Source organism: Mirounga angustirostris, unplaced genomic scaffold, assembly GCF_029215605.1.
Source record: "Mirounga angustirostris isolate CCGP_5_RB_7025 unplaced genomic scaffold, mMirAng1.0.hap1 SCAF_8, whole genome shotgun sequence".
NCBI classification, from domain to species: Eukaryota; Metazoa; Chordata; class Mammalia; order Carnivora; family Phocidae; genus Mirounga; species Mirounga angustirostris.
This window is the reverse complement of record NW_026991716.1, coordinates 130999600-131025075: the sequence shown is the minus strand read 5'-3', so window position 1 is coordinate 131025075 and position 25476 is coordinate 130999600. Positions and strand designations below refer to the sequence as shown.

The 25476-nt window shown below is 40.0% G+C and overlaps 1 protein-coding gene across 6 annotated transcripts in view; it reads right to left on the bottom strand.

Moving 5' to 3' along the window:
• ESR1 (estrogen receptor 1) overlaps window positions 1-25476 on the bottom strand; it is a 381963-nt gene that overhangs the window by 203520 nt on the left and 152967 nt on the right. For all 6 annotated transcript variants that reach the window (XM_045865762.3, XM_045865760.3, XM_064598228.1 and 3 more), the window contains exon 4: window positions 9314-9430. In XM_045865762.3, the coding sequence (XP_045721718.1) occupies window positions 9314-9430 (117 nt within the window). The remainder of the gene's footprint in view (window positions 1-9313; window positions 9431-25476) is intronic.

The following is a 25476-nucleotide window of genomic DNA, read 5'->3' as shown; positions in this document are numbered from 1 at the left end:
AAATTCATGTGGTCTTAGGTTTACAGAGTTTAAAAGCAGCAATTCATTCATACAATTACTGTCCCCAAAATTCTACATTTTGTAAGTTCTAGCCACAGAAAGGATCTTTACATCATTTCAAGGCCAATTTACTTTTGCAAAAGCAAACCGCAGGAGCAAGACAGATCCATCCTGAAATTTTTGCCTGGCCTTAAAAAACTGTCAGCATTCCTTCTAACTTGCCAGGTCATTCTTAGAAAAGTAAATGAAGATCCCTTTTTCCATCCTTTAAGAACTAAACTGACCTCTAAAAAAGCAATCAAATTCTTTCAGTATTAAAATTCTTTCAGTATGGTTGTCAATGTGCTGTGGTTAATTTTATATATGCAGGAAACTTCTACTGAAATATTAAACAGCCTTATATTTAATTCCTTTTTAATTTGCATTCATTAGCAATTGTAACATACACAGGTATACACTAAACCCACATCTGAATAAATTAGTGAAATCTAGCATATCTTAAACTAGCCCATATCTTTCTAGGAATACTGGCTCACATCTATTTCTGGGTTTTTCTAACTCACTGTGTCCCTTCATCATATATCTAAGAGAGGCATGAAAATAAAATGCACATCTGTTTTCAGCTCTCCAACACAAGATATCAGGAATGCTACATACAGGATTCCTACATTGAGAGAGGAAGAGTAAATAAACTCATCGGTCCCCTCCACATCTGAGATTCTATGACTCTATAATTATTTTTCAGTCCAAAATCTGAAAAGCTCATCTTCTGACTGTGATAAATTACAAAAATGGCCCCAGTTTTTCAACCTTTGCATGTAACTCTGAAGACATCACCCCCCACCCCCCACCCCTTACGAAGACTAAGTACTCAGCTATTTGACTTGTTTGGGCCCATTGGATATCATCAGATAATGCAAGCACAGGCTTGAAGTGGGCTTGTGATTTGGGGCTTGTTCTCCTCTGTGCCTTTGCTGTCACCATGAGGATATGCCTACATAAACCTGGAGGATGAGAAACATGTGAAACAAAACTGATTTCATCCCAGCTGCACGAGCCAAAAGAGCCAGCTGATTTCCAGACATATGAGTGAACCCAGCTAATCTCAGCAGTCTCCTAGGTGATCTCCCTGATATGTAATAGATGCTTACTGTTGTTTGCCATTGATGAGGTTCTGCTAACTACTATAAGTAAAAGCTAACTACTATACTGCAGGTTTTAAGTTCCAAGCAGATAGTCTCCCTTAATTAAAAACAAACAAAAAACTCAATTTCTTCTCAATCTATACATAGCTCTACAGCTATAATGATGTACTTTCCAAACTCATTCATTCTAGTAATTCATGCATGGTACAACTATTTATTGACTGCCTATTATATGTGGTCACTGATCTAAGCATCTAATTGGTATTTAAAGCCCTTGGGCTAGAGGTACCAACAAGGAGTACAGACAGAAAACAGAAGAGCTCCCTAGACTAAACCCTGGGCAACTCCAAAATTTAGAGGTCAGTAAAGATGATGAGAAACACACAAAGAAGACCTAAAAGGAGTGACCAGTACGGTTCAAAGAAAACTAAAAGAGTATATCGTCCTGGAAGCCAAATAAAGAAAGTAGATTAAGGAGGAGAAAATGAACTACTGTGTCAAAGGCTGCTAATTGGTCAAGATAAGTACGGAGAACTGATTGTTGGATTTAGCAACATGAAGGTCACTGGTAACCCTGACAAAAGTAGTTTTGATATCAATCTTCAAACTGAGCTGACCCCATCATACTCTGCCAAATCTGTAAAAAAAAGTTATTCCGTCTATGTCAAGAGGTCTGAAAGTAGCATGGTTCTTACCAGGATGGAAGCATGGGGCTACCCGCCATCATGCTTCATGCAGCTGAACTAACAGTCCCAGAGGCTGATCTGCTTCTACCCCCACTAGGCAGCTGAGGGCATGATGTATCAGGACAGCTCTTTCATTTTTTACCAATGTTTGGATAGAATGACTGATTAGTCATCTCACTGTTCTCATTCATGCTAAATTAATGGACCCCAATGTTGTCATTACCTACCTCCTTTTTTCTTTAAATTCAGAGTCAGTCCTGACACATTCCATATCCCCTACTGTTGCAATTGCTGCCACCACTGCTAAAGCAGAAATAGAGAGCCAGTCACAGGTTAGCCATGAGCCTGGTAAGCCTAAGTCCCTTAGCTCCCCAAGGTCAACGTATCACCGAAGCCGTAGTATTACCATGTCATCTGGAAGAATAGAATAAAGGTGGTTTCTTTTACTCTGGATTTCTTCTCTCTGGAGTATGTGTATGTGTTTGTGTGCGTTAACTTAGTTATATGCCACCCATATTTTTCGTCAATTATTTTTCATGTTAAATGTGAGTGGTAGCATGGAGTACTTCAGTAAGGAGGTATGCTGGAAAAAGAAAGAACTCTGAGTCTAGAATCTAGGACTCTAGGCTCAATTCTTCTGCTAAGTAGTTCTGAGACGTTGATCAAGTCACATAATCTTTCTAGCCTCAGTTTTCTTATCTAGAAGATGAAGGAATTCGATTAGATCAGTAGTTTGCAAACTGTGTCCCTTAGAGCCCTGGGGTTCCTAGAAGGTGTCTCAGGAACACCGAATTGAGTGAAGAGAGGTTATGCCGAATCAGCTTTCATCTGTCTTATAGATAAGAGAATCTGCTGGGGCACCTGGGTGGCTCAGTCGGTTAAGCGTCTGCCTTCGGCTCAGGTCATGATCCCGGGGTCCTGGGATCGAGCCCCGCATCAGGCTCCTTGCTCTGCGGGAAGCCTGCTTCTCCCTCTCCCTCTGCTGTTCCCCCTGCTTGTGTTCCCTCTCTCTCTCTCTCTGTCAAATAAATAAATAAAATCTTTAAAAAAAAAAAAAAAAAGAGAATCTGCTACTGCTGGTAGAACCATATGATGGACTTAAATGTTGTAAAGCACTGGATTCATTAATCGGTAAGGTCCTATATATGATTCAAGGACTGGATTCCGTATATTTCTTTGTCTGCAAACGAAAATTGATCATATGGGGGAAATTTTTAATAAATTAAATATCCATAATATGAATTAGTAAAATGATATTCTAATAGCATAAATACATGGGTTGCTGCTTAGAACACCCAGAACCTTTTTGCTCAAGAGCAACTAGCTTTTCTTTTACCATTTTTCTGAAATCAAATCCTAAACATGAACCCCTAACCCCACCTTCTGAAAAAGCTTAGATTCACATGCAGTTACAATTCTCACATGAATTACTGGACAATCCCAAGAAAGAACCTCACATTTACATTCTCAATTCACTGATTTGGTTCTACCATCATTAATATTAATAATCAGTTGATTACTGGGGCGCCTGGGTGGCTCAGCAGGTTAAGGGTCCTACTCCTGGTTTCCGCTCAGGTTAGGATCTCAGGGTCGATCTCAGGGTCATGGGATGGAGCCTGCAGTGGGCTCTGCACTCTGAGCAGTCTGCTTGTCCCTCTCCCTCCATCTCTGCCCCTCTCCAGGCTCCCACTGGTGCGCTCACCCACGCATGCTCTCTCTCTCTCTGTCTCTCTCTCTCTCATAAATAAATAATTAAATAAAATCTTTGCTATGGTGAGCGCTGTGAATTGTGTAAGACTGTTGAATCACAGACCTGTATCTCTGAAACAAATAATACATTATATGTTTAAAAAAAAAGAAGAAGAAGAAGATAGCAGGAGGGGAAGAATGAAGGGGGGGAAATCGGAGGGGGAGACGAACCATGAGAGACTATGGACTGTGAGAAACAAATGAGGGTTCTAGAGGGGAGAGGGGTGGGGGGATGGGTTAGCCTGGTGATGGGTATTAAAGAGGGCACGTTCTGCACGGAGCACTGGGTGTTATACGCAAATAATGAATCATGGAATGCTACATCAAAAACTAATGATGTAATGTATGGTGATTAACATAACATAATAAAAAAATAATAATAGTTACTTAGCTATTTTAAATCCTTTTCTGGAAATAGTAGATAAATTCTAAATAAAAAATTGTTACCATGAAAAAAAAAAGAAAATAATCAGTTGATTACATTTGGTAACTGATAGCCAATGTAGGATTAAGGGAAAACTAATTTTCTGGATTGGGAGTTATCCCTTCAGTACAGTGAATTATACTCACTCATAATGATAAATATTCAACTTAGGCAATAAGGAAATATTTTACTTTCCGATTCTTCATTGGGTTTCTGAGTTATTCTAGACCCATAACATACATCTCCCCATCTATATTATTAATGTCTTATCTTTTCACTTTAAAATTGTAACATTAATTTATTTATTGTTTTGGAGTATTTCTCAAAATTAAATTGTAGCATTGTTATCAAAATAAAAACTAGCCAATATTTCTTTCTTTCAAATTTCATCTTTTTTTTGAGTATAATTGGCACACAATGTTACATTAGTTTCAGGTGTACAGCATAATGATTTGTCAAATTTATAGATTATGCTACATTCACCACAAGTATACCTACCATCTGTCACCATACATTGGCATTAACATATCACTGACTCTATTCCTTATGCTGTGCCTTTTATTCTGTGACTTATTCATTCCATAACTGAAAGCCTGTATCTCCTACTCCTCTTCAAATTTCTTAATGCATTATAAGAAAGCATAACCACGATGGGCAGTGTGCATGTCTATCAATTAATTTCCTGCATCAATTAATTTCTGTATGCCAGTTTCCTCACGTGAAAAACGAAAACCTTGCCACCAACACACTTCTGAGTCTATTATGAGGAAAGAATTTTAACAAGTTTGTATAAATCTGACATCATAAAATGAAAAGCACAATAAATTTCACTCATCATGAAGCCATATCCAGTATATGACACCAAAAAGAAAAAAACAAAAAAGCAGATGTGTCTGAGCCAGGCTTTTATTCCCCACAAAGGAATTAGATATTTATACCCAGTACAAGTGATGAAATTACCACTCTCTTTCTTCCAACATAAAAAAAAAAGAGAGAGAGAAAAGAAAAGACATAATAGCTAACACCTGGGTGGTACTTTAAATTTATAAAGTACTTTTATATGTTATGAATTGCAATTTTTGTAACAAACTTGTTAAGTAGAATTTTTATTTTACATCTGAGGAAAATGAAGCCCATAAAGGTGACTATAACAGGATTGCTCAGCAAGTCTGAGGAGGAACAGTATTTGGACCAGGAATTCCATCTCTGAAGTCTTTCCACTTTCCACCAAACCAAACTAGAATAGCAGATTCTTTGATAACAATATACACCTGGGGGCACCTGGGTGGCATCCGACTCTTTGATTTTGGCACAAGTCACGATCTCAGTGTCCTGGGATCAAGCCCCATGTCAGGTTCTGTGCTCAGCAGGGAGTCTGATGAGGATTTCTCTTCCTCTCCATCTGCTCCTCCCCCCCCTTTAAAATAAATAAATAAACAAATCTTAAAAATATATATATACACCTTGGAAATCAGATAGTCTGAGTAATATCCTGGGTTGGACTAACCCCGGAGTGGTTGGCTAAAGCTCTGAACTTCATTGGCCACTGGTCTTTCATTATCATCTTCATCTTCCAACCTACCCTCAACTTGTCTTCTGGACTTTTTTGCCACTTCATATGCAAATGTCCTCTTTGTACTATGAGGACAGTGATGGAAGGGACTGGGTCTTATTCATGTTGCTTCATAATAGCTCACATATAAGAGACTCTAAACCAATAACTATTTAAGTGAATTAAGTCATCAATTCATGCAACAAAAAAAAAACAAAATGTCTTGAACACTTACTTTATGACTTAGTGCTAGCTCAGTAAACAGGACAGAGAGAGTCCCTGCCATCATGGAGTTTATGGACAGTTGTTGAATATCTAACAATAATAATTATGGTAACTTGAGAAGAGCTGTAGCTTCCCTGAAGAAAAGACATTGAATCTGCCTTCTAAGGTTGAAGGGGAGGGACCATTTAAGGGATGGGGAGGAAAATGCAGCTGAGGCAGAGAGACCTGCACATGCACTAGGATGAGGAAATGCATTCTCTAAAATCCTGTATCTTATGGAACTACCATGGCTCAGAACCAAATCTAATAATGATATTGGATTTTCAGGATAATATAGGCATTGAAACAGATTCAAATAACATCTTCATGTAGATAAATCATGTAGGCTTTCAGATCTTTAGAACATTTCAGTAAATTTATTCAGCCTTCCTATAAAAATAGGGGGTAAGTATATGGTTCTCTCTCTTTTATCTGAAACTAACCATTTTACGTCATAGGTAGAGATTCGATATTCTAATTGCTGTCAAGCCTGGTTAAGAAACTGGATTCTTATGAAACCAGTAGAAAATGTTATAAAGATTTATTTAGTCACAGCTGTTTTTACAAAGTAGTATCAAATTTTATAGTTCTATTCGTACTTCCAATTGTAAATTAAGTCTTTATTCAGTGGGATTTGGGGAGTTGTTATATAAGGTATCATGTGGTATTCCATGTTGTAGAAAACACAATAAATCACATTGCTTTAATGGCAGCTGCTTTATACATGTAATTAAAACAAGATGTTTGCACAGCCTATAATTTTACAACTTTAAAGCTTGACATAAAACTTATACACATATGTAAACTGCCAGAAAGACACATGCTTTTATTATATGTAGACAGATACTGAATAACCACTGAGAAATCTCTATAAGATATTGGTACGTCCTGAATTTTGCCCCCCAAAATTTGTGTTGAAGCCATAACCCCAGTACCTTAGAATGTGACTTCGTTTGGACACAGGGTCTTCAAAGAGATAGTAAAGATCAAATAAGGATCAAATGAGGTCATACAGGTGGGGCCCTAATCCAACAGGACTTGTGTCCTCATAAGAAATAGAAAAAACACCAAGGATGTATGAGTACAGAAAAAAAGGCCATGTGAGGACAGAGTGAGAAGGTGACCATCTGTACGCCAAGGAGAAAAACCTCAGATGAGACCAAACCTGATGACACCCTGACCTTGGACTTCCCAGTCTCCGGAACTGTGAGGAAATTTCTGTGGTTTAAGCCCCCCAGTCTATAGTATTTTGATACAGCAGCTGTTATAGGCTAAATTATTTCCCACCAAACTTCCTATGTTGAAGGCCCATAACCTGCAATGTGACTGTATTTGAAGATAGGGCCTTCATGGAAGTATTAAAGGTTAAACGAGGTCATAAAGGTTGGATCCTAATCCAATAGGACCAGCACCCTTATAAGAAGAGAGACACAACCAGAGAATGTTCCCTCTATGTCTGCGTCCACAGAGAAAAGGACACAGTGAGAAGGCAGCTGTCTAAAAGCCTGAAAAGAGAGGTCTTACCAGAAACTGGATTTTCAAACACCTTCATCTTGCACTTTGAGCCTCCAGAACTGTGAGAAAATTGATTTCTGTTGTTTAAGGCCCCCAGGCTGTAGACTTTGTTATGGCAGGCCAAGCAGACTGATAGAGCAGCAAACTAACACAGATATATATTTTAGTCATAAATACGCTTTTACAAGTATATGCATGTACATGCGGACTGCCTAGGTGTAGTGGAATTATCTAGAGTTGTATTTGAAAACAGTGGGAAGACTCTTATTATGGCTTTGCATATTAAAATTTTTGTTAGCTTAAAAATGAGTATGCATAATTTATGTTTATGCAGCCAGACTGTATTTGGATATAAATTAGGAAAAACAATTGTTTTTATGAAGTGCAGTCAATATATGGGTACCCTCAAAGGAAAAATGTTTTGGACATATTCACGAGTTGATTATTTCAGCTTTCAGACAGAACATAAGAGGCTGGACTTAATCTACCTGCAGTCATCAAAGAAGCACATTAAACTTTGGACTCCACTGGTTCAAATTAAACCTTTTACATGCACTGTTATATTCCTGTCACTTTTCAAGTTACCTTAAGGAGCTTTTTGTGAGTTTAATTAAGCCTGACTAATTCTCTAACAGCACAAAGAAAGATGAATTCCTTAAATATTTAATCCATTTATGACTCCAAGTGTCATTTTCTGAATGTGGCTGTTAAATTCTTGGACTTAATTACCCTTTGGATTAAAGCTGCTTTTTCAAGACATACAGTCACAGCTCACACAATGCGTAAATTCAATATTTCGTCTGTTCATCAAGAGAATTTATTCCAAATGCTGTATTTAAAATCCCAACCTGGCAGGCTTATCTGTGACCACGGAACTCAGGAATCTTTGACTGTAAGCTTCCTTCCAATCAGGTTCTTGGTCTTCCTTCCGCTGCCCGTTTCAGCCAAGTATTAACAAGCTAAAAGTTAGCTGCCCTCCACCTGCACTATCTCCATTCTTTTTCATTGTTAACTCCCTTCTCCTTAACTCATGTTCAAGCCCCGTCTCCTTCAGAAAGCTCTTCCCCTATTACAGTCAGCAGACAACATAACATAATCCTAGGTCCCTCCATCCCCTTTGTATCCTCCTAAAACACTGAACGCACCATGACTTGAACTACACATTTTCTATTTGTTCTCTCCCAGTATTTTGAAGGTGACCCAAGACTGGCAGCTGTGTTCCTCAAGACTAGATCCCCCAAGAAGACAAGAACAATCAGGCAACCACATCCATAGAGCAGGTAATACCCTCAGAACCAGAAAACTGGAAAACTGGACCCGCGAGGGGCCAGAAAACCACACGCATGGTCGTACTCACGCACACACGCAGCCACAAAGATGGAGGCACACAGGCACAACACCTGAGTGCCTCCTGATTTGTTAGCGCTCCACAGTCATTCCCCTGCCCCCAGCCCCATGCCAGATGCCGAGGTTGCGGGAGCTGCTGGTTGACTCAACTTCTACTGGAAAAAGCTGCCTTTTGACTGAAATTCAAATTCGCTGACGGATGTTCAGAGATTGGTAGATTATAATTATCTATTTAGCTCTCACATTTACAAGTCTCAATTTAGGGAAAGCTTCTCTTCAGACATCGTTTTCTAGCATTAGCAATATAAACAGTCACTGAAAAAGATTTCCAGAACAATTCACTGAGCAGTCTTCCTTTCCTTCCATCGCCACCTCCCACAAACCTCTGATTTAAAATATAAGTATTTACATCTAAAATGTAAGACACAAAATGGCATGTTAGAATCTCCGTTTCCAGGCACTTCCTATTAAAACTAAAAATGTGTTATAAAAATACTTGTGTTGCAAAGAAAAATAGGAATAGGAATAGGCGACAACGAATTAGAAGGGAAAACACTGCACTGCCCTGGTTGTTGGGACCGAAGTAGCCAGCACTGGGGGGCCAGGGGCGCCCTGGGGGGCAGGTACCTACCGCCTTTCATCATGCCTACTTCGTAGCACTTGCGGAGCCGGCAGGCCTGACAGCTTTTCCTCCTGTTCTTGTCAATCGTGCACTGGTTGGTAGCTGGACACATGTAGTCATTATGTCCTATTAAAAGCAAGAGGACAGAATTAATATTATTTCAGGAAACGTAGCCAGGCAGAATCTACAGGGAAGCCGCCTGGGGGATGTTTTCCTATCACTTACTTGGCCTGACTGTGCCGCTAGCTCTGCATATGCCATCCCTCTGCTGCCCTTCTCCAAGTTGGGGGGGGGGCGGGGGGCAGGGGGGCCGGGGAGGCGGGGGGGGAGCCGGGGGGGCGGGGGGGGAGCCGGGGGGGCGGGGGGGGAGCCGGGGGGGCGGGGGGGGGCGGGGCGGAGAGAAATCTCTCCTAGACTTGATTTTTGCCTCTGCCAACTGCTTCAGGAGTTCTTTGGGCAAATCACCTTCAGCTCACACAGCTTATATTTGGGGGCAAAAGGCTTTATATACATTCACACATTTTCTCAGCAAATAAGGCTTTTTTTTTTCTTTGACCCACACCACTAGCTAAAAATCCTTGTCGGAGTAACACTGTTAGAACTTTCAGAGACTTTCAAAGTTTCTTAAAATAGAATTTAGAAAATCTTTAGGTAGGTATTCAAATGCAGCCTGGAACACCTAAATTCAAGTGGGGGGCTGTGAGCTGGGATGGCAGCAAAGATCAGTCCTTATTCACTTACTAGCTGGAGAATGCTGAGTGGGGTAGTTAACATCTCTAGGTCTCACCCCTCTCTAACCTGGAGAAAATAAGGGCGCCTGTTATGTGGCACTATTCTAAGAAGTAAATGTGAGAATACCTGTCAAGGGCTTACCACAGTGCCCAGGATATGGTGAGCATTCAATAAATATTTGTTGTTGCTACTGTTACTTTATTATTGATCCTCTTTCTTTTACCTCTTGTTTACTGCATCTCTCTTGCTCAAATGGTCTTTCTCATTCACGTTCATCATGTGCAACTCCCGGGACCTCACATCACTCTCAAACTTTCATCTTACCTCCCATCTCTTCTTCTCAGTTCAACTCCTCAGAAAGGTCTACACACTTGAGGTCTGCTTTTTCCTCACCTCCCCTGCATAGCTCAACCCATGCCTGTTTTCTACCTTAGCTGCCCCACAAAAGCTGCTTAAATCCTTCTATCAAATGACTCCTATTGCTGAATTCAACAGATATTTTCAGTCCACATCATATTTGACCTATCAGAGCATCTGACAATTCCTCCCTTCCTCTTGAAACATGCTTTTCCCTTGGCTTCCATAATGCAGAACTCCCCCCCCACCCCCCGTGTTCCTTCCCCCTCAGGCTGTGGCTTCCCAGTGTTACTTGCAGATTCCCTCCATCCAACATTAAGCTAGAGCGGCACAGGGCTCAGTGTCAGACCCTTCTTATGACTCCAGATTTTCCCACAAGAGAATTTATTCCATGGCTCCGTCTTCCACAGTCATAAACTCAGATGACTTGCAGATTTGTACTCCCAGCCCAACCCTCTTCTCTGAGTTCTGAGTACATACAGCCAATTGCCCACAAGAAGTTTCTGCTCTAAAATTTAGAGGTCACCTCCATTTCTTTAGCCCTCAAAAGAAGTCTGGTTTCTAATGTGGAGTATATTAAACTCCACAAATTAATAAACATTGGCATGTTTTTATGAAGAAGTCCATTTATATAAGTCTAAATTCTTATACCTGAATTTAGACCATGGAGATGATGTGGACTATTTTAAAATGTTTCCCGTACTCAAAAAAAAAAAAAAAAAAAAAAAAAGAGGAAATATTGCACCTTCTAATTCAGATCATCTGTATCTCTATTTTCCATTCACCAAGGGCAAGATGCAACATGTACTGAAGTGTTTTCACTACAGAACTCTTTGTTCTTTATTCAATTTAAGGGTCAATCTCAATTAGAATAGGGTGGAGTTGGGCCTTAACAAGAAATGTTGGTCTCATAAAACTTGTTTCTCCATCTTTAGATATACATTATAAAAGTACTATATAAACAGGCTTCCGATGAAATTAACATGTGCATTCTTTTTTCGCATCATAGGAACCAGCAAACTAGCTAGCAAAACTGTAAACTGACCACTTTAGTAAGAGACCACACACTGCCTCAAATATCCAGGCACAATTTTCATGTTTAGAACTGCCCTTATTAACAGGGACAAGATGAGGAAATCATAGAACCAGAAACAAAATTTACCTGGTCAGACATTAACTTTAAGCAAAAGTTGCTGTCTTGTGACACCTCAAAGAAACTTTCAGTGTTTTGTCCCCTATGATGCTTATGCTGTACATGCTGATTTATTTTAACTCTAAAAAAATGAGTCTATATTAAGTCTCAGAAGAAATAATCATCTGAACCAAAAATTAATTTTGATTTCCTTTCCTCTCAAAAACCAGTTATTTTGCAAGCCAGAAGACGGGAGAACTGAATTGCATCAGAGGCCAATTGGTGAAATGTTTTATGTTTGCATTGGCCATCATTATAGATGTGTATCTTTATAGAACCAAGTGAAATTCCTGAACTAACACGTTTAACAGATAAAATACACTGGATTTGTGCAACTGAATTCATCCCTTAACAAGAAAGAAAATAGATGCACAGCGGAATCATGTTTGTAATACAAGCCTTAGGTGAAAAAGTGGATTTTCTCCTGCTCTAACTACATTAAAATTTAGAATTGGTAAATTGGCAACAAGAAAAAATGAACAGGTACATATCTGATATATGAACTATAAGTTTAGTACCTTAACTAAACACCATTAACAACTACTTATAAGTCTTCAACTGACATCAAAGAAGGAAAACAGCAAGGTAGGTTTTTATTCTTTGAGTATAATAATTTTGTAAAGGTGTGTTATTTTTTCTTTTTTCAAATAGGCTCCACACTGGGCAGGGCTCGAACTCAGGACCCTGAGATCAAGACCTGAGCTGAGATCAAGAGTCAGATACTTAACCAAGTGAGCCACTCAGGCACCCCAGTAAAGGTGTGTAATGAAAGCAATTGAAGCAATTAAAAAGTTAGTTTCTTTAAGAAGAAACTTCACTCGAAACTTTATTATTTGTTCTTGTGAAAACAATGCTTGCAAAAACTCTATCCTATTGGAGTAGAGCTAATTAAAAAAAAAAAAAAAAACTTACACTGACTGTATGAATGAAACAGTGTTTTCACTGGAGACACTGAAGAACTCCACGTACGTGTGACAAGACCAGCCCCCCAGATGAAGTGTGAAAGGCCAAAGCCAAGATGTGAGGCTCAGGTGACATCTTGGAGAAAGAATCACTATTTTGTTGCCCAGCAAAAAATAAAAATAACGCCTTTAGACTAATGGGTCTGAATAACTGGGAGTGGAGAGAAGAGGAAATGGATGAAACCTAAGCAGAAAGCATGAGGAGCAGGAACCTGCAGGCCAAGCCACACAGCTCCTGGGCCAGCAGAAGGGCACACATACAGCTTTTCTCCACAGGTCTCTGGGATTCCTTCTCTCGACTTTTTGTTTTTCCTTTTCTTCCTATTTTACCCTCTGTCAGTAGCAGCTGTTTTTGCCTTGTTACCAACCCGTAGAAAGACGACACTTGCTGGTTACAAAAATAAGCAATGACCCATAGTCAGAGATTCAAAAGAAATATAAAACAGACCAAATGGGAAACAAGCAGGTCTCTGAGGACTCAGAGAAAAGGAAGCCCTCGCGCACTGTTTGGTGAGAATGCAAACTGGTGCGGCCGCTGTGGAAAACAGTATGGCGGCTCCTCAAGAAATTAAAAATAGAGCTACCCTACGATCCAGTGTTTCCACTCCTGGGTATTCACCCGAAGAAAACAAAATCATTAACGCAAAGAGATATCTGTACTACCATGTTCATAGCAGCGTTATTCATCGTCGCCAAGGTATGGAAACAACCTAAGTGTCCATTGACAGATAAATGAAGAAAGAAAAGGTGGTATTTATATATTTATATAAATATATTGTGGAATATTATTCAGCCTTAAAAAAGAAAGAAATCCTATCATTTGTGACAACATGGATAAATCTGGAGGGCATTAGGTTAAGTGAAATAAAGCCAGACACATACGCATGGGGTCACTTCTGCGGAGTCTTGAGACTAATAAGGTCTAAGGACCTGATGTATAACATGGTGACTATAGTTGATCACACTGGTATCACTGAAATCTGCTCAGAAAGTAGAACTTAAATGTTCTCCCCACAAAAAAGTAAACACATGAGGTAATGGATGTGTTAAATCAGTGGAGGGAACCCTTTCACAAAATATAGGTATAGCAAATCATCACAAGGAACACTTTAAATATCTTATAATTTTGTCAGTTATGCTTCAATAAAGCTGAAAAAAAAAATAAAACAAGCAGTACCCTGAGAAAAACTTAACATTGGGTATCTTTCCTTGTGCCACACTTTTCCCTCAGCCTATTCTGGAGGTCATCTCAGAGCAAATCTCTTTTGCCGAACTTCACACCCATATACCTACCTGCCCACGGTCCATTTAGACTTCAGGTTTTCATAGCCTATTCAAGATGGACGTGTCCCAAACACAACTGATGGCCATCTCTCCTCATCAGTCTCTTCTTTTTTATAACCACACCACAAAGCCTGAGACCTGGCGTTATTGCAAGACTCTACCCTCTTCCTCACTTGAACCCTCACACACATGCACACACTGATCAAATCAATTATTTTTAAATTCGTTTTCAAAGCAAAATCAATTTTTCCCTGGGCCCACCATCCCTACCATAACTCATACCATCTCCAGCCCAGATTATCTCAGCAGCCCACTAAGCCACCCTGCCTCCAGCCTTCCCCTGTCAACCATTCCCCACTGTGTTTCCAGGTGATTCTTCTAAAATCATACACCACCATGCCACTATCCTGCTTTGATATTCTGATGCTCCTCAAAGCTCTAAGGATAAAATCTAAATGCCTTAAAACAGCTTATCAAGCTGTTCCTGATCAGCTCCTACCTCCTTTCCTGACCTTATCTCTTCCACTCTCTAAGTTCTAACCATGTCCTGTTCTAACATAGCCTTCTCCTTCTCACGCCCAGGACGGCACACACCGTTCTTTCTTATGGGAACACACTTCCCCTACTCTTAAGCCCAACTGACTCCCATTAATCTTTCAGGTATGTCAGTTGAGATATCTATTCCTCTGGGGTTCCTTTCTGCCCCTTCGATGATGCCTAGCTTTTGTCCTGTCATGGTGCTTACTACATTGGATTTTTTTTTTTTTTAAGATTTATTTATTTATTTACTTGAGAGAGAGAATGAGAGAGAGAGAGCATGAGAGGGGGAGGATCAGAGGGAGAAGCAGACTCCCCGCTGAGCAGGGAGCCCGATGCAGGACTCAATCCCGGGACTCCAGGATCATGACCTGAGCCGAAAGCAGTCGCTTAACCAACTGAGCCACCCAGGCGCCCACTACATTGGATTTTAATTGCTTGTCCCAATCTCCAGGTGACTATAGGCTTGACAAGGGATGGACTATATCCGTCTCATTTATCACCATTTATCCTGTGCCCAGCACATTCTCAGGCACACAGTGGAGCACACCACATATTTGTTACCTAAACAAAATAGAGTTGCTAAAGCTCTGTGTTGCCTCCACCCCAATCCCATCTGGAGCCCAGGCCTTTTGAGGGGGCAGGTTGGAGTTCTATGAAGGAAGTAATGACTGAGAAGATGATGATCCCAAACAAAGCAATGGCTGCCATAGCCAGGACCCCAAAACTCAGGTCCACAAGAGCAAAATTTGGTCCTAAGAGAATTTGTTGTAGAAATGAGAGTCCAAAATATATGATTTTCATTAGAAAATGAAGGATTAAAAATGTTCAAGGTAATGCCAAGGAAAAAATACACCAAAATGTGCATTAATCATCTCTGACTAGTAGAGCAGACAAGGCAGAGAGAAGAGGTGAAAAGGCTTAAATTAGCTTTGCCAAATTCTTAGGGCTAGAGAAGGAGGAACAGGATGAGAAGGAGGTCAAAAATTCTGGTGGCTTGTGCCAGGATGTCTCAAAAATTATTCTTATCATTATTCAAAAAAAGGATCTGATTTGAGAGTAAGGTGGGAAGAAGAGGTGTGGGAAAACCTGAAACATGTTGTATTTGAGATTTCAGTAGCACACCAACAAGCAACTACCCAACAAACTATTATTATAAATGTAGTACCGAAGCTTGAGAGGCATGTCAAAATGAAGTTGGACATCATATGATCCAGAAATTCCACTTCTGGGTATGTGCCCAAAGGAACCAAAGGCACAGACTCAAACAGATATTGGTACACCCATATTCATAGCAGCATTATTCACAATAGCCAACAGCTGGAAACAACCCAAATGTCCATGGGCAGATAAATAGATAAACAATATGGGAGATACATAAAATGGAGTTTTATGCAGCCTTCAAAAGAAATAAAATTGGGATACATGCTAAAACATAGATGAACCTTGAAGACACTCTAAGTGAAATAAGCCAGACCCAAAAGGGCAAATACTGTATGAGTCCACCTAGATGAAATATCTAGAGTAGTCAAACTGATAGAGACAGAAAACTGGATAGGAGTTATCAGGAGTTGTAGGAAGGGAGAAATGGGGAATTTATTGTGCAATGAGTACACAGTTTCCATTTGGGATGATGAAAAAGTTCTGGAGACGGACAGTGGTGATAGTTGCACAACAATGTGAATGTACTTACCACCACTGAATTAAAAATGATTAAAATGGCGGCGCCTGGGTGGCTCAGTCATTAAGCGGCTGCCTTCGGCTCAGGTCATATCCCAGGGTCCTGGGATCGAGTCCCACATCAGGCTCCCTGCTCAGCGGGAAGCCTGCTTCTCCCTCTCCCACTCCCCCTGCTTGTGTTCCTGCTCTCGCTGTCTCTGTCAAATAAATAAATAAAATCTTAAAAAAAAAAAATGATTAAAATGGGAAATTTTATGTTATGTATATTTTTCCGCAACTTTTTTAAATGAAGTTGGATGTATAAGAAGCATCTCCATGAGGTAGGACGAGAAAAGGAAATCAAAGATGTGAATTTTAAGTTGGCCTATTCAGATTTCCCTCTAAGAAAATACCCTTGGGCCCAAGGGCTGGCCAGCAGTATTGGCCAGGTGCTCCCCATAGCGTGGAAAAGAACTCGCTACCTACACCTAGCCAGATGTCTAAATACTGTTATACTTTAAACGATCATCAAAACGTTTCTCCCTAATGTAATTACAATATTATAACATCAGGAGGGCATTTCAGAAGCAGCAATGAAATTATTACCTGTGATTCCTAAGACTCCCAAAGTTAAAGATATGAGTGATCAACCACATGAAATATATTCATCAGTAGATTCTGATGGCACATTTTATCAAAATCTCCCTGGAAGACCTCTCAGCACATTACAACATAAAATAGAGAAAGAGAGAGTAGAAGGCAAGGTATTAGGGAAATAAATAAGAAATTTACTTTCTGTAAAAGAACAACTGCAGTATTATGTTTGGAAATAAATTTTGACTCAGATATTAAAGTGAATATTCTCTGATTTACAGATGGTGCAATGAGCCAAACAAAATGAAATAGAATTTGGCTGTCTCAGTGAACACATTCCTAAAAATCCAGTGAGGACATTCAATGTGCCATGATTTGAACTATTTCACAACCACATCTGTATGTAATGGCGTGCAAATAAAAACGACATGCCTTAATAATGCAGCCCAAATTATATTTTTGCAGCTAGTCAATTCTGGTATATTTTACGGGAAATAAAAATATTATTTGTATCTAAGGATATTTTTAAAGGAAAAAATACTTAAAGGAATTCTAGGAAGGATAATTGTCATGGAAATTTTCTTTTTCCAAATGAAAATGAACAGGAAATCCTCAATTTGCCCTTTTCAGACCCCAGTCTGCTAAAAATTTTGGCCAGGGTAACGACATGATCCCTCTCCTTGTCCAGCCTTGCTTATCATCTGCGAAACCACAATTGTTTTAAGCACCTGGCCCAGGATCAAACCAACAGCTGCAATAAAGGAAAACAATGAAATCAGTGACCACCATCTCCTTGTAATACACCAGAGACAATGAACTACTTTCAGTAATGCCTCTTAAGGCTCAACAAATAAGCAAGAGCTGTTCTACAGCCCAGAAAAGGACTTTCTGAAATTGCTTCTTCTGGGACAATAGATAAGCATCACACAAAAGAGAGCAGTGTGATTAGTTCAACGCCAGGCAGCATTGAGCTCGCCTCCGGACCTCTCTCCTTTGGTCTGTTCAACTGTTTCCAGAGAGTTCCCCAAGCTTTCTCCCAACTTAGAGTCACTTAAAGTCCAAACACTGATGTCCAAAAGCAGTAGAAACTATTTCAAAGTGCTCTTGTCCAAAGCTGAGGAAACAAGTAAGAGGGAAATGGGGGAGGGGGAGAGCAAGAGGGCAAAACTCAGAGACCCTGAGCTGCATTGTGCTTACGTCCTGGATTCCACATGCCACTGAGAAGCACACTGTCCCACCCTCCCACTCCAGCATGATCACTGCAGTGCTTTCAGAAAGAAGGGAAAGAAGGTGTTTACTCAGATCTGACGTGGTCTGGAATAATGAATGTCCTTTAAGCTTCTGGCCACCTAAATGTTAAATAAGGGGTTTCATCCTTCATCAGGAGCCCTCCAAAATGAAGTCCCTAGTGAAGTTCCTCCCAGGCATCCTGATAAAAGTCATCAAAGAAGAGGAAGGAGCTTCTGTTTCAATGGCCAAAAGACTCCTCTAGCATATTTGAACAGGAGTTGTTATTCTCTTTTTATCTTTAAGTCCATTTCAAAAGTGAGGAAATAAGCCAAAAGACAGTCTGTCAGACTTAGAAATAACTACCAGTCTACATTCTCAGCTTGAAAAACAATTTCTCCCAACAAGTAGAAATAAGTGGGTTCATCCATTGTATTGCCAATGAACCTTTACATGAGAGCTGTTTGATAAAACTAAACCTGTGCATAAGGACAACTGTTTTGTATTTATTTGTCCTTATTTGCATGGTAAATTTAACTCAAAGTAACATAGATATTCTCATGCATTTTCTAGTCCTCATGGTTGGGGACAGTTTCACTGACACCTAGCCCTGCAGCCTAGCAAAGATCCAGATGAATTTTAGATGTTCAGTAAACAAATGTGTGGGACTGTATTAAATCCACACTTCCTGGGCATCCAGACAGCTCAGGTCTATGTGGCCAGACTGCCCTATGAGGAGACTCTCAGAAGAGCCACTCCACAATGCTCGGAAAGGAGTTTTCTCATTTCTCAAGGGTGTTCGGACTTCTCAGTCTATATGCTTGTTCACACCCCATTCCAGCTAATGAAAACAAGAGAGCCTGGAAAAGTCAACAGTCTCCTCTCCACCCCACCCCCACCACCAATCTTGAGAATTAGCCTCCAGAAGGAAAATGGTCTGAGTGCCTTGAACAAGCTAAACAGTTAGATTCTTGGCCCCATGCTCTCTCGCCTATGAAAGGGAAGGGAAGAAGAGCCCATTCTGGTTCTAAATTGATCACTCTCTTTTCTCACCTCCCGGAGGAACATACTTCCTTTTCATCTGGCTTCTTGGGGTTCTAGATTGGTGATTTTTTTTTTTTTTTTTTTTTTTACTGCTGAAGAGCCAATCTCCATTTGTACTTGCTGCACTAAATGGAAGGAATATGGGCATAGTTGGGGAACATCCCACAGTGCTCAGGGCACTGGACTCATGTTTGAGTCCTAGGTTTCATGGGATCCCAGTTGACCAGGCAATCCCTCTGGGTCTTTTGATACTTGCTGCACTACATAGAAGGAATATGGGTGTATTTGGGGAACGTTACAGTGCGCAGAGCACTGGACTCATGTTTGAGTCCTAGGCTTCACAGGATCCCAGTTGACCAGGCAATCCCTCTGGATCTCCCTTAGTGGCTGCTATGAGGCCCAGAGAGATAATATATGTAAACACTTGGTCAACCATAAAACTTTGTGCCAACAGAATGTATTACTATGGACTAAAATACAGCCATTTAAAAAAAATGAGACCTATATGTACCAATATGGAAAAATCTCCAATATATATTATTCAGTGAGAAAAGTTATTCACAGAATAATGTGTAGAGTATAATGCCACTTACATAACCAAAATATACCTATGTCTATAAGTGTATGTGTGTGTGTATATATAGGCAATTTTTGGATGAAACTATTAATATAGTGTTTACCTATCAAGAAAGGAAGCATGAATTTTGGTATGGGACCAGAGGAAGGTGTTAACTTTACATCATGTACCATTTTATACTGTTTAACATATAACATGTGTATTCATAGTTTTTTTTAATAATAATCAAAATAATAATTTAAAAAAGGCATTTTAAAAAATTTCTAACCAAAACCAGCCTGGCATTAACAATCTTCATTCCTTTTCTGGTTCTGCTACCACCCACCCAGCAGTCATTTCTCTCTACTTTACAACCCCTGGACTAAGTAATAAACTTAACCACCAGAACCTTGTTAAGCAAGGGAAAACTACCACATTTCTTTTATAAAGAATAGGAAAAGGGCTAAGCGTGAGCTGTGTTTTTCGACCTGCAGATACTCCAGCAAAGAACAAGTAGCAGACACCCAAACCACAGGCAGAGGCTCCAGTCTGTTTCTGCTCCTATTCCAAAGCCATCCTGAGTACCTGTGACTCTCCTCCTGCACCTGCTGGGCCTGACCCAAACCTTTATCCCTTGAGGGACCGAGGTTTCCTCTCCATATAGAGGGTAAAGTCATCAGTAACCTTTATCCTTTGCCAGGCAGGATATAAGGAGGCACACGGGGGGCCCCAGGTTCTGCCCCATGCATGGTAACAGCCCAGTTCCCCTTGGCAAGCTGGACTAATTCCAGCCAATTCTGTGCCCCTCTCTTCTTGCCTTTAAACCTAGTGGGACAAGGAGCCGGCTACAGTGGCAGCCCTCACTCCCAGTGTCCCTTTTAGAAGGATTCCTCCCTTGAGGGAGGCAATAGAACACAACAGTTAAGAGAACACAATGGATTCTGTACTCCAACTAGTTGGGTTGATACTGGTTTTATTTCTTAAATGCCTCAGCTTCCTCACCTACAAAATGGGAACAATTATAGAGCTAACTTCCTAGAATTTCATGGAAGATTAAATGAGATGATGCATATAAAACCCAAAACAAGGAGCCTGGTGCAGGGCGTTAAATTTTAGCCATCATTATTAGATATTAAAACCCTAGATTGGAAGAGCTCTAATTTGTAGGGACAGCACCTGAACAACAATACCCTCAAATCAGTCTATAATAACCTATCATTTTCTTAGTAGTTGAATAATCCCTTTTTACCCTTAACTCTCTTCACATCATATAACTTGCGAGGCTACATTTATGCAGTGAAATGTAAATCATCCAAAACACTTCGTCATATCAAAAGAATTCACTCCAGTCAGCATACAGCTAACTATCAGAGCTGGAGGCTATTCTAGTAGCTTGAAAAAGCAAGCAAAACCGTAAGAAAAATAGCCATTTATTCGAGGTTCTTAAAATACATTCTAACACCTTTTCAAACAACCAAGAATTACAGTCTAACTGTCCAGGAATGTGGGGAAGTCATAACATGCCTCTTCGAGAAGAGCTAAACTACACTAATAATTCTCTTCTGGGCTTTAAAGAGAACGTGGCTGTCTCTTCTGTCCAAGAAGATAAAGGACAAAAGTCATCTATAGCCAGAAGTAAGCCCCAAACTATTAAGCCAATCGTACTCTGATTTCTGATTCAAGGTACCTGAATTACTGTCATTACTTACAAATAAGAACAAGGAAGAGGGACTATGTTTATTTAACAGAATATATTTCAAGAGGTGTTAAATTTGGTATAATTACCTTTTTGAAATCTACTCTTTTCTACTGATTAATAATTTGGTGTCACTCCAAATTCCCATCTTGAAGTGGCAATTATAAAGGTTATTATGAAGGGTTTTTTTTCTAATTTACTAAAAATTCTAGGCTAATTTGGAAGCCGAGCCCACTCTTTGGGAATGCTTTCATAGAAAGAGATTATATTCCTTGGTGTCACTATCAAAGACATGGCAAGATTTAAAATGGACTATTTAAACTCACCCAACCATAAGATAAAGTCTATCCCAATAATCTATAGATCCAACAAGTTTTCATTTAAAAAGTATTTGCCTCTAATTCTATACAATGCAAGTTAAGCACTATATTTGTTCTTTTTTAAAGGATATTTTAAATAAGGGAAGACTAGATAAAATTTTTTAAAAAAAGAAGTGATGTAGCAGGAAAAACATTCATTAATTCAAGCAATTTTGAGTCTGCTATATGCAAGAAGCTAGATATAAGTTTCTGCCCCCTCCCCACCCAAAAGTAGAACATTCCTACAAAACCCTTTACAAGACAAAATGGTATAAAGCAAAGAGTGTCCCCTGCTTTCCAAAAGTTTGCATTAAGGCCACATGGCTTTTACGGAAGACCTACATTAGTACCTGCTTTTGCTAACTGAAAAAAAATCTGAAGAGGATTTTGCTTTTACAGTAAAAGCTATTACTAATGTAGGTCTTTCATAAAAGTGAAGTGGCCTAACATGAACATTCAGAAAACGAAGGATACCTGTACTTGATATTTTGAGAGTCCCAAGGGTACACTGTCTGTGCTCTCCAAAGCTTGACATTCTTTTTTTTTTTTTTTTTAAGTAGCCCCAACACGGGGCTTTAACTCACGACCCTGAGATCAAGACCCTGAGCAGAAATCAAGAGTCATTCAACTGACTGAGCCACCCAGGTGCCCCAGCTTGACATTCTTTTTTTTTTTTCCCAAAGATTTATCTATTTATTTGAGAGAGAGAGAGAAGGCTCGCACAAGTAGAGGCAGGGGGAGAGGGAGAGAAGCAGACTCCCCACTGAGTGCAGAGCCCGATGCAGGGCTCGATCCCATGACCCTAAGATCACAACATGAGCCAAAATCAAGAGCTGGACGCCCAACCAACTGAGCCACCCAGGCAGGCTCCAACATTCTAAATAAGATAAAGAAGCAGAGGTAAGAGGTAGACATCCACAGAGAAATTTTCAAATCCCTGACTCCCTTCCTTTGGTTTTTTGGTGGAAATGTTAACTAATTTTCAGGTGCTGGCTATGAGAAAGAAATTTATGTTTAAGAAGTAAGATAAAGATGATTTAGAAGCAAAATAATGAAATGTTAAGGTATTTGCTCTATTTAGCCTCAGAGTAGAAAGATACATTAGAGGAAACTTGATAGAACCAGTGGGAGGTAAAAATGATGATGACTCTTTACAGGTTAAGCATAATCTCTAACCACTCTATCAGTCCAGTAACGTAGAAATCACTGTGCCATTTATAACTGAGGAAATAGAAGTTCAGAGACAACTTGATAGACACCTAGGGGTGTCTGGCTCACAACGCTATCCTTTTCTCTGGAACAGCCCCCTACTCAGGGTAAGCTCCAGGATCACCTGTGAAATGTGACTCTGTCCCACAACAGCCAGTTGGTTTAGCAATGTGTCCCTGACCAAAGGCGAGCCCATCAGAGCCCTTCTGCTAATATCTTCTAAATGGACGAATGTCATAGGATGTGAGGCTTGGCAGCTGGTTCCCTTCCCTTCTTAGGGGAAATGCAAGTTTACAGAGAGCATGAAGCTGGCACAGAGGAGCAGAGGCCTGGCTGGGGTTCTGACGGGCTCTGAATCCCTGGGCCCACGGTCCCAAGGTCTAGCTGTACCCCCACCACTACTGCAGTTAACCAAGACACTCAAGTAGCCTTCCACCAAAACTTACTCTTTGCCCCCACCCCAAAGCTAGTTTGAATTCGATTTTGGTCACTTGAAACCAGAAGATCTACTTAATACCTGAAATAGTTTTGCTAAGATGATATAGCTGATAAGCCATAATGATAACTAAATATTTTTATGGCAATTTATAATTATACAGCAAAGTCTCATGTGATAATCATTTTTATTAGCTATCCTTAATAAATTGTGACAAACTATGACCTGGATTAAAAATGCAAAAAATACATTGAGGGTAAAGAACAATCATGCTATTTTGTATATCATAAGTCATGAAAGTTGAAAAAAAAAATGGGTGAAAGAAGGAAAAAGTAAAAGATTAATGAACATGAAGCTTTGTTTTTCTGACCCCTTCTGGATCTCCTGCCATATCAGCAGGTACGAAGCAGATAGCCCCATAATGACTGTTCCTGTAAAGATTTTCTTGGAAGAATGCTACTGTAGCCTGACTCATATGCCTTTTTATAATAGTTCACTCCACTTAATTGGTAATTGAAACAAAGCCGATTTTGAAGAAGGGAACAAATCTCTACCAAGTCCTGCAAAAATAAATCAACCTGACCTGTTATTTCTTGGTAAATGATTCAGTCTTTAATTTCTACTCCTTTCACTTTAAATATACTATTAAGTACTTAAATGACCTCATACCGTGAACTACAAGTCACAGCAATCCCTAATCCAGTTATAGTTTTAAGCAAAAGGGCAGTCCTAAATGAGACCACACCAGATCAGGTGTGAGTGATCTTGTTTCTACTTAAAATACAAAGCTAAACTCCTTAGGGGGAATAATTCAGCAATTGAAAGTAATACATTAATTCACAAATAAAATACTAAAAACAAACAAGAATGGATCAAGAAGCAGTGTAATGGGGAAGGACACATCTCAAATTCAACTTCCAGTCTTGTTGCTCAGTCATCCAAATGCATCCAAAAAAAAAAAAAAAAATCGCACATCCTGACTCAACAATCTCTGAATCATCCCCTTCCTCTCCCTCAAAATCCAGCCATTGTGATTCACTGTCTGGTCTCTACCTCCCAATCAGCTGCTGCCTCTCCTCAGGCAAAGCTGCCTTTCGACGTGGTAAGGGCAGGGCCCACGTCAGCTGCCAGATTGCACATCCCATGATCCTCTGCCCCTCCTCAGTCCCACCCAACTTTCTTGACCTTGTCTGTGTCCATGGTTCCTAGGCTCTGACAGTTTTCACCACGTGCAAGCAAACTCTACAAGAGCAAAGGGGTGGATCGAGTAGCAGTAGCAGGATTTTAAGAGATCCCTTCTCAAGGAGGTGAAAATGAAGAGCTTTAAAAGAATGGCCTCGAAAACTAAAATTCATGTGGATAAAGAAGCTCCAGCATTATGAGAGTCAAGTGAGAAAATTAAATATCTCTAAAAAGAAAATCACAAAAAAACAAAAGAAAATCACTAAGACGCTCGTGATATTTCTAAGAGTTAATGCAACCAAATATTCTGTCTCTGCCCCGAGGAAAGAAGAAACAGCTTATTCTAGGGGCACGTGAGCCCTGAGAAAATGCTCTACACTTGGACTACTAACCCTGAACCTGGGCTGCCAGGAGCCAATACAGAGCTCAGAACTCCTGCGACTTCAGACAGTTTATCCCAGAAGACAGTGTCAGCACCTTGTCATTGGGAATTTTTCTATCCCAAGAGCTTCTTAAAGGTATAGATGTACTTTTGAACAAGCAAAAGGGAATCACTGCAGTGATGAGTCCATTATAGTAAAAGATAACACTTTGCTTTCAATTTCTCCAGTTACTTCAAAATGACTTTCCTACCTTTTATCCAACTGTTTTCAGAATAAAATAAATACAAAATTTCTATTTCTAAATGAAGAAGTGGGAGCAGAATGAATTGCTAGAGTTCATTTCACCAGTTGCTTCCAATGCCACTGGCAACAGGGAGTTGATGGCACAGGGCAGACAAGCAAGGTGAGGATCAAGCACTGTCTCCAGACTGATCTAATGTATGCAGTCCATTCAAATGAGTGTGGGCTTTATGGCAAATGTAAGATGCAAATGCACTGGAAGGCACCACTCTTTTCATGAAAGCTTGTTGTCAGAATGTACTTACTCAATTAGGGGACGCTAAGGAACAGTATAACCACTGTCATGTGCAGGCCCTCAAATTGTATCCCCTTTTAAAGTGTTCCTGATTCTTGAAATGGCATGGAAATGCCGGTCTAACACATACTTAGTCTAGTGCCTTAGGCAAAAGGCTAAGACAGCAAGTGATGAAAGCCACATCCCAACCCAGAACTTCAATGGCTATAGGCCATATTCAAATCAAAA